This window comes from Varanus komodoensis, unplaced genomic scaffold, assembly GCF_004798865.1.
Source record: "Varanus komodoensis strain SLA01 unplaced genomic scaffold, ASM479886v1 scaffold39, whole genome shotgun sequence".
In the NCBI taxonomy this organism is placed as follows: domain Eukaryota; kingdom Metazoa; phylum Chordata; class Lepidosauria; order Squamata; family Varanidae; genus Varanus; species Varanus komodoensis.
The window spans coordinates 92801-103301 of NW_025335922.1; the positions used below are offsets into that span (position 1 = coordinate 92801).

General features: G+C 44.4%; 1 protein-coding gene across 1 annotated transcript in view; it reads left to right on the plus strand.

Annotated features, from left to right (window-relative positions):
- NPTXR (neuronal pentraxin receptor) overlaps positions 1-6251 on the plus strand; it is a 26104-nt gene extending 19853 nt beyond the window's left edge. The window contains exons 2-5 of the mRNA XM_044441139.1: positions 2082-2304; positions 3017-3261; positions 5501-5680; positions 6027-6251. Of these exons, the coding sequence (XP_044297074.1) occupies positions 2082-2304; positions 3017-3261; positions 5501-5680; positions 6027-6251 (873 nt within the window). The remainder of the gene's footprint in view (positions 1-2081; positions 2305-3016; positions 3262-5500; positions 5681-6026) is intronic.
- The last annotated feature ends 4250 nt before the right edge of the window (positions 6252-10501 follow it).

Here is a 10501-nt window from a genome sequence, read left to right on the forward strand (position 1 = left end):
CTGAAAAGCTACTGTACTAGAGACTGTGTGTATTGAAGAGTCACTGAGAATTCTTCAAGGAAGAGATAAGGGGGTTGCTGGTTTCAAAAATTTCAAGCCATTTTTCAGTTTAAACTCAGATCTCCAAAGCAGTGAACAATAAAGCCATTAAAACAGAGACAGCACATTGAAAGTGACAATAAACAAAACAAAAAGTGGGTTACACAGCTGCAAAACTAAAAGCAATGTTAAAATATACATAACAGAAAACACTTCAAACCATTCAATTTTGGTGGAGAACCTGTAGGCTTCCAGATGATCTTAGATTACAAATTCCATCATCTCTGACCATTGCCATGTTGGCTGAGGCCAATGGAACTTTGAGTCTGACAACATCTGGAGAGCTACAAGGTCCACACCCATGGAATAGAATGAGGCTTCTCAAGGGAGCTCTGTATAGCATGGGCTCATTGGGAGTCAGCCCATGGGGACTTTGAGTAGATACAGGCCTGGCAATGCAGGGACCAGCACTGGCTGGAGCATTAGGAACAGAGGAAACTGCCATGTATTGAACCCCTTTGTACGACTGCAGCAAGGGAAATAAGCCACAGTGACTACACCACAATCATGCGCACCAGGTCAGTGACCAAGGTTAATGGTCCATTCAGCCTAGTACTGCTGCCACTAGGACCCCATTTGCTTGATCATGATATAGTTATTAGACAGTGATGACTTGTCCATCCACAGCACATGCCTGCTGGATTCCCCCCAATCACCCTTGCTGCTGTGATCTCCGGGTTCCATGCGATCGCTGGGTTCACTGAGCCCATGTGGCATGGCTTGCCTGAGGGGGCAGCAACCCTCATATAATCCATGGGTTGTTCTTGGGTTATTTGAAAGTTGCTGTCCCCTGCACCCAAACAAGCCGAGCTGGGTTTGGATGACAGGGAAAGCTGCTGTGAACTTAGGGGAATTCAGCATGTGCAGTGGGGGAAAGAAGGCTTTGTGGCTTATTACCCTCACTGTGAACTGGTAGTGGCTTTGCAGAGTTTCAGGCAAGAGCCTCTTTCCAGCCCTGCCTGGAGAGGCTGGCAATCCAACCAGGGTCCTTCTGCATGTAATTGCAGGTGCTCTGCCACTGAGGCACATCAACACATGAACGTAAGTCTGGGGGAAGAACCAATTGCATGCCAAGGTCTGATCGCCAGTGTCCGTCTGGGTGGCAGCAGGGATAGGAAAGGCAGGAAACCTGTGCAGGAAGGAAGACAGCCACTTGGAAGAAGTTGGTAGGCAGGAGACAGAGAGCACAGGAGAAGCAGGCAGACTGGCAGAGGCATCTGGAGCAAGAGGAAGGCATCCCCAGGCAGGAGCAGCATTCACCTATTGCCTGAACAAAGGCCCAGGCTGGGTGCAAATGCATTAATTAGCGAAGCTCAGGGTGGATCAATGGGCCACCTGCCCGAGATGAAGAAAGATCCTTGTGCAGGCCTGTGAAGACTTTTGCCCCTTCTTCCAATGGTCTATGGGCCATGAGAAGTCATTTTATACTGTACTAGGCCGTCTGGATTAGCACTGTGTACCCCAACTTCCTCCAACCTGATGCCCTCCAGATGCTTTGGAATTCCATTTCCGTCAGCCCAGGTCAGCATGGCCAATGGTCAGGAAAGATGGAAATTTTAGTCCCAGCCATCTGGAGGGCAGCAGATGGGGAGAGCTGGTTTGCACTGAATGGCAGCTGCTCTCTTAGCCTGCTCCATGATGCTCTGAAGAGGGGAATTAGACCTAGGACCATTTCAGCCAGCCCGGCCAATGGCCAGGGTGATGGGGCTTCCAATCCAACACCTGGGGGTCAGAGATTCCTTGCCTCTAGGTAAACCACCACCATGCTACTGCACCATCACTTTCATGACTCAGCTGTCTCAGCCATGCATAAGCAGGGCTGCTCCTGCCTTCTGAACTTTCCTTATTCAATCCAAAGGCACTGTCCTGTTCTTTAGGTGATTTCAGTGTTTTCTGCAAAAACGCTTGCCGGTGATGCTTCTTCTGTGATCTTTAATAGCCTGTTCATTTTTCCTCCTCTCTTGACTTTCCCATGAGTGAAGCAGGATATCCCAGCCCGAATAAATGCTTCTTCTACTTCTGCCCCTATGGCAACACAAGAAACAGTCCACAGCAAGATGGAGGAACTGGAGGAGCAAATCCTCTCCAAGATTTTAGCCCTGGAGAAAGAACGCTTATCCATCACCAACAACCGTGAAGTGCAGCAGCAAGAGGTGGAAAAGGAGCTTGATGCACTTCAGAACCGGGTCTCTGAGCTTGAACATGGTCAGTCCTGCGAAGAGAGAGCATAGAATCTGAGGATTCAAAAATCTCTCTGTGTTTATACATATTTCACAATGTCAATATCACAATATCTTAGCATGTGCATGTCTGTGTGTATATACAGTATATCTGTGTACAAGCAGAGTATGTGGGGATACCTCTTTCCCACAGTATCTCCATAGCAGGTGCCACACAGCAGCATTCTTGCTCTGAACCTGAAGGTTCCATCACGACATAGGTACTGGCAGATGTCCTCCATATTTTTGGAACACCCTTTTAAAAGCCATCTAAGCTCGTGGTGTCAGTGAGTTCCATAAGTAAATGATGCTGTGCATGAAGAAGTGCCTTCTTTTGTCTGTCCTGATTCCATGGCCAGTAGATTTCATTGGATACCCCAAGTTCTAATAGGAATTAGCTGTTGAGCACTGTTACTCTTGTGCATTTCAGCTTTTCCCAACCTTGTGCTCTCCAGATGTTTGGAATTACGATTTCCAGAATTCCTACTCATTGGCCATGCTGCCTGGAGCTGATGCGAATTGAAGTTCAAAGCATCTGAAGGGTGCCAGGTTGGGGAAGGTCAGAGTAGTCAGTGTAGACGAAAGTTGATTGAATTTATGGTTCTAAGGATAGCTTCTTCTATGATCTGTGGTCTTGTTTCCACTGCAGCCCTTCCTCATTTTCTTGACTTCCCCCAATTTCTCTGTTATGCCCACAGAAACAGCAACTTTCAACCCTCCAGCAGCCTTCAAGGTCTCCATCCCTGTACGAAACAACTATATGTATGCCCGGATGAAGAAGAGCTTGCCAGAGCTTTATGCCTTCACAATCAGCATGTGGCTGAAATCCAAGGGACCAGCAGCAGTGGGCACACCTTTCTCCTACTCAGTACCTGGGCAAGCCAACGAGCTTGTCTTGCTGGTGTGGGGGAATAATCCCATGGAGCTGATCATTAATGACAAGGTAAAATAGGAAGATCTTGGCTTGGGCAACAGGAAGACACCTTCCTTAAGTGGAGAACAAACTCCTCCCCATTAGGAACAAATGCATCAGCTAAGACAGCCTTGCCCAGCCTGGTGCTCTCCAGATGTGTTGGCCCAGCATAAACACACACACACTTTCTGCTTGCTTCCTAGCAGTCTGCTTTAAGGGAAATGGAAAGAAAATTATTTATACCAAAAGTTTGTCCAGATCACTGCTTTCAGAAGGATTGGTTTAGAAATCCAGCACTCAACCAAGAGCATAGAGAAAAGGAATGACAGGTACTTCTCCCCGCACCCCCTCCAGGATAGCATCACAAGTGAACATGAGACGCTAGCCATATAATTATCCAACCCCCAGCCATTTCCTGATTTGAGTGAATTGCTGGGATGTTGCAATGAATTGTGATCAGTGTTGGGCCTGTCTAACCCCTGCACAGTGCATCCCATACATCTCTTCTAATTTCTAGATAGTGCCCAGAAAATATGTGTAGTGCTCAAAAGCAGTGCATAAAGTACACATATATGCCTTACCATGAATATACTGCAAGAGATGAAATTCCTAGAAGAGAAATAAACATTGCATGTCTGGACTGTAGGCAAAGCATGCTGAAAGAAACCATGTTGAAATTGATCCCAGAAACGCATCCACTAGCAGAATCATTGAACATTCTTACTTCTTTTCCTTCTTTTCTGCTAGTTTTCCTCTACCATTTCCCCATGAAAGCAAAATATAATCCATCGATGTTCTGTTCCTCAAACTGATAACAATAACAATAACAATTTCATAATGAAGGGACTTCTGGGGATGAATCTGGGGAGTTTTCATCAAAACAGTTCTACATATCATGGCATTCCAGTCTCCTCAAGTGCACTGCAGGACAGCAAGGCAGGCATTGCCTGCTTTCTCAGCCAGACTAGACACAATGGCAACAGATGATCTGTGTTTTCCCCAATCTCAGAAAGGTGAATGAATTTTAAGAGCAGAAGAGGCAGAGGGCACTAAATCATCCTCCTGCCTGCTGCTTGCTTTCCTAGGTCTGTTCCCTGATGTTATCTGAAGGGCCAAGCAACACATGACCTTAACTCTACACGTCTGGCCTTGAATGTAAGGGTCTGTGGTATCTTTTTTTATTTTTGTTTTTTTGCAGTTTTTTTGCAATCCAAACTGAAGGCATGTGAAGGCATCCACTATACTCCCTCTACCAGGGTCCCTATTTGAATCAGGGGCCCACACTATGATTGTGTATGTGTGGAGAAGGAACCTTCACTCAAAAGCAGAACCATGCCATTAAGTGTTCTTTGTTGTGGCTTGTGATACCAGAAATAAGGTTGGCTCCTTTTTTTTAAGCATTTGTCAAAGTGACTGCAGGAATGCAAACATCAGCAGGGATGATGGATATTAGTCCAAAATATGTGGAGGGCACCAGGTTGCAGAATGCTGGATTATCTATTTCAGTACACATGATTCCAGCAGCTCTTCTTGCTTGATCTGACCAGATCATTGGTTCCCTTTGCCCAGGGCTGTCTATTTGAAGAAGTTCTCCAAACTCTAATGAAGCGATCTTCCATGCCTCCATGCCACATACAGGAGGCTGAATGTGGAACTTTTTGCATGTGAAAGATACACCATGTATATGACTGAATTATGCAACAGTAGCATCAAGTAGCATCAAGATGGAACTAAAAAAATTGTGCTCCATGCCCCAGAAGGAGGGCAGCAGGAGGAGAGAAACACAATGGAGCTGGTGTGCTGCATTCTGTCATCAGCAAAGTAATGCGCATTTCCTTCCTCACTGAATTCAGAGTCTAAAATCACCTAACTGCTTTACTGGAATTGTGTCTCTTCTCCTGCCCAACAACCCATGTTCAAATTTTTCTAAAACACCAGCCATAGATACCCTTTGGGCAGGTCTTTGCCCCATAACCAAAAACTAAACACACTTAACAGAAGTAAAACAGTGAACCTCAGTAGTTTTCTTTCTCTCCCAAAATATTGTTCATGAAATGATACTGATATTATACAGCAGTTTGTATCAGTCCATTGCTTCTTATCTGTTTCCCTGCTTCAGTCTAGTTTTATCAAAGTTTTTTGCCATCAATGGGAGAGGAATTCATAATCTTGACTATGGTGGGAAAGGTGATGTTAGCCACAGATAAAGACTTCCCCCAACTCTGTTTTTCACTATCCACTCAAGGAAATGATCTGTTTTGTTGTAAAGGTGACTCAGCTGCCTATGACACTAAAGGATGGGACATGGCACCACATCTGCATTACCTGGATCACACGGGATGGCATATGGTCAGCGTATCAAGATGGTGAAGCACGTGGGGGCAGTGATAACTTGGCATCCTGGCATCCAATCAAAGCTCATGGGGTGATGATCTTGGGCCAGGAACAGGTGGGTCTAATTCTTCCATTTCCTTGAAAATTAATAACCAGAACACCTTTCAAGGAACCTGCCTAGACTTCAAGTTCTTGCTTGGTTTAGCATTTTAGTGCAAAAATGGAACATCCTGAAACCAGTAATGGGGTGGGGGAGAAAAGAACCATGTTGTCATATTCTCTTCCTTTAGCAATATACATATTCATAGCATGTGCCATATTGCAAAGGAGAAACTAGAATGACAACCTGACCCTGTTTTGTCCTTTGGATCCTCTGTTTTTCCTTCTCTGCCTCCTTTAACTGGTTCTTTTTCTTCTTCATTGCCTTTCCCTGGTTTGTTCTCCCCAACATGATGCTGCAGGATACTTTAGGTGGAAGATTTGATGCCACTCAGGCCTTTGTTGGTGAAATTTCTCAGTTCAACTTGTGGGATCATATTCTGACACCAGCTGAAATCGTAGGCCTGGCCAACTGCACCCGCCACCTGCAAGGCAACGTTCTCCAGTGGGATGAAAAATTGGTTGAGGTCCACGGAGGGGCAGCCAAGTGGAGCTTCAACATTTGTGAGGACAGGATGAAGGCATGAGAGCTGCTTGTCCCCACAAAAGGAAAGGAGCATGAAAATGACTTTCCCCACATTCAACTTACTTAAGGAATGCAGCAGCAAAAGGGTCCTTTTTCCCAAGCAGAAACATCCTGCAGGACTCTGAGTCAGTCTGGGGAGAGCTGTGTGTGTGACTGCGTGCATGTGTGAAGGGTAAAGAAACCTTCTGAACTTAAAAAGAAATTGTGACACTGTGTTTTTCATTGTTTCAGTAAAACTCTTTCTGATTCATACCATGAGTGGCAAGCCCCTCCACTAAGAAGGCTAGGGTGATTAGAGGGTGATGGCCATACCCAGACATAAGTGCTCAAGGCCATGACTTGATGTTGTGGACAGGGAACAATTGGTAGAACTGGTATCACCAATGTTTTTCTTTTTTCATTTTGCTGATATTTTTAGTGATGATATATGGACACTGAGTGGGATTGTGAAGACTTTTAACACCCGCATGGAGGTGGTTGTTGCCCATGGGAAGCCATCGATAGTTTAGGAATACACAAGCCAATGTTCCTCTAGTCTCTGCATGCATCCATCAGGAATGCCCTACCCTTATCTGCCTTCTAGCCTCTGTTCCATAGCTCCACTAGTAAAATAGCCCCTCACTGTAGACCATAATGCCAACAGATACCTTAATTCTACAAAGGCCTACATTCTTGGTTTACAATGATCCAACATTCCATCCAAGATGCAATTTAATGGATAAGGTATTGGAACTGCTGTATGACCCCCTAGTTATTTAAGAGGGCATAAGATTCTAAATTGCTCTGTCATTTTTAAAAGATTTCATTCCCTTATTTGGTATGACAGCTTTTAAAGAGGGAGACTGTAAATGATAACCATAGAATTCTAACATTCCTTTTTCTCCTATATTTCTTCTTCTCATCCATCCTAAGGGCTGATTCACACATGTACATTCCTTTACTTGACAGCTCATCACTTGATGACTCATAGTGGAACATGTGAATGGCTTCTGTTAAAAAGCATTGTGCCTGATGCAATGTGATATAAAAACTCTTGCTGCTATGTGATGACTGTTTCACTCATGCAAGCCAATATCTGGTGATGGAGTCAGCAAATGTTGGACTTGCATGTGTGAATCAATCAGCCTTAATTCCATAAAGCTTCTTTAAAAAGTAGTCAACACTGAGCACACACAACCAGATTAAATCCTCTGCTGATCCCTGGCAGAGAAATAATAGACAAGCCATAGATTGATCACTGCCTGACAACCCAGTATCCTTGACCAAGCAAGGAACAAGGCAGGCAGGCAGGCATCAGTAATACCTTGTGGCAGGTGCTCCAAATTCCCTCCAACTCTGCGATGCCAAGGGAACACAATAGCTATAGCACAGGTTAGCAGTAGTGCACATGGGCCCTGACTGGGGGCAGGGAGGTGGGTGAGATGGTAAGGAGTATTACTTCAAAATGTAGTAAAGTAAGGTCACTCTGCTGTGTTTGGAGGCGCCTCCTACTCATTTTACTGCATGAAGCCCTGGGCAATTGTCTCAAAGACCTGCCCTGACAGTGCTGCAGCCTTTCCCTGGTGCAGAATGGATCTCCAAGGGTGCGCTTTCTTTGTGGCATGATCCCAGCCCATAAATTTTACAGGGGAGGAGGGTGAGGATTCTCTCTGTTGTTGGAGGCCTTTAAGCAGAGGCCAAACAGTCCTAATAACAGGAATGTCAGGAAGGGCTGTGAGATTGCCCATCAAGCAGTGAGCACCCAGAGAGTGGCCTGAGCACAGGTAACCCTGCCAGGCCCTCTACAACAGCTGGGTGTCTTGTGCTTCTTTCAAAATAGTGGATGTTCTTTCTAAATTTCCACCTGTACACATGAATTTATTTATTTATTTATTTATTTATTTATTTATTTATTTATTTATTTATTAAAAATGTTCTATGCTGTCTTCTTACCAAATAGTCTCAGGACAGTTTTACAATAAAACAAAGTAAAGCACAGCATCATTTCTATAAAGTGAAACCCCAATTGAAATAGCAATTTAAACGTTAAAATACTGGGAAAATAAAAATGTTTCAGCCTGGTGCTGAAAAGAGTACAGTGTCAGCATAGCGCATTGCTATCCTCTTTTGACTTCTTTTCTTGGAGATGTGTTTTCACTTCTGTGTTGATACAGTAAATGGCCCCTCTAGGGTCGACTGACATTCACAGGGCTTCAGTACTGTCTGTCCCAAATCTCACTGATTTAGCAGCTTTGAAAGCAGAGGATCACTCTCCAAGGCCAGCTATTGGCTGTGACACAGGGATCTGGTTACACAGCTGAGCAAGACCAAAACCTCTCACCTCTCCTCAGTAGATCCAAGCCATCGCAGTAAAGTGTAAGAATGCACATATTTATGCCACTTGCCATAAGACAGGGCTACCCCACACTAACTGGCTCACTTGTACCTGAAGAGAAGCCATCTCCTGGCAAAAGTAGGATGGATCTGATTGTATGAACCCACAACCACCTGCCTTCGGGCAAACATGCACGAATCTAACGTGAACTTGAAGTTTAAAAAGTGGTGATAAAGCCTGAGTGGAGGCCAGAAGTAGAACTCAGCACAAAAGTTAGCTGTTCACCTAAGACATGTACAGATTAAAACAAAAGGCACCTGGAGAGGGTCTTTTCCAACAAATAGCCTGAATACTATTTTTAAAAAAATCCAAACACTGCTGACACTGCTGGCACTTGCAAACCTTAAAGCCAGGATCTCATAGAAGCAGCTAATGGGGATTATCATTGGTGCAGTGGTAGTTTTTTCAGCTCTTCTGACCAAAGGGCTTCTTGTAGGCCACATCCATAATAATGCATTTGCTCACTGCACAAATGATACGATGTCCGTGTGCACCCACGGGTGATTGGGACTGTACAAATGCCTCAGAAAAGGCTGTGTGTGAGTCAGCCCTTCCTAGGGCCACTTCTGCTTGAGGATAATGCCATGCCTGTGTGCTCCTGTTCTAGTTCTAGTACCTGCCACTTTATAGTCTCATTGTGCCATGTCTGGGGAGGGATTTTACAATACTCCTAAAGCAGCTGATGACTAGTTTTCAGAACTCTAGAAGAAACAGGGAATGCAGAGTTGGCTGGGGGCACTAGGAAGTCATCCAACCTGGCCAGTGCTGTGTGGGTTGGTGATGTATGTATGCCCTTTGAGTGCCTGGTACCACAATGGTTTTGAAACCTGTGAGTTAGCGACATCTGTGAGTTATTTTTTCTCCATTTGGAGATCTTGTGATTGCCTGCATTGTATTTTGTTTCCTCCCCCATTGTAAACTTTCCTCTTGCCATAACTGGTGAAACAAAATGTTGGATGTTCTCTCTTTCTCTATCTGCTTCTCTCTGAACGAATGGGGTGAGGGAAGGCAAAGCAGAAAAAGTTATTTCCGATTATATTAACAATGTTTGGCTCCTCCTCCTCCTCAAAGGATGTTGTATGTTGTACAAAGCAATGGGCAAAGATCTAAACTGCAATCACATATCCTGTTACATACGAGTATGAGGTGGATAAAACTATTTATTTTGCCAGGTGTTCATCATAGAAACTTACTGTGTGGCACCGTAATTGGCCCTAGTTCTCCACAGTATATAAATGTGGTAACATGAAAACATGTATCTGCCTTGACTTTTACAAGAAGCACTGTTATTACACACAAAACTTTAACATGTGCCCAATGAATATAACATGTCGAGCTGCCCTGAAATTTTCCTGTTGCTAACAGGACACAAACCATTCAGATTGAGGAGACTGTGTGAGAATGGATGAGGGGATGGAAGCAATCCTGTTCAGATCGTAAAACACTGTGATCTTAATGTACCAAGCTTGAGAGGGAAAAATACACTTCGAGTCACTTTCTCACTCTCCTTCTCTCCCCCCTTTCCTCCTTTTGTACAGCTGTTAAACAAGATTTGACATGTGTGCACACATGTATGTGTTGTATGTATTTTTTGTATATTTTACGGTTGACAATAAACTTGGTGTTTATATTTGATTCTCTATAGGATGTTCAGGAAATTACATACTTGGTAATAAGATGACTGAGCTCATGAGAAATCGCAGGGCTCAGAAAAAGGCACACGTATTCAGGGAGGGTGAGGGAGATTATTGTCATGGTCCAGGACCCTAACTCATCATTCCCACAGATTAGGGCTCCTGACTTAATGGATCAGGAAGAAGGACTGGTTCGATTCCTATTCAAACTGGGTGGGCAACCTGCAATAATCCAGATGTTTT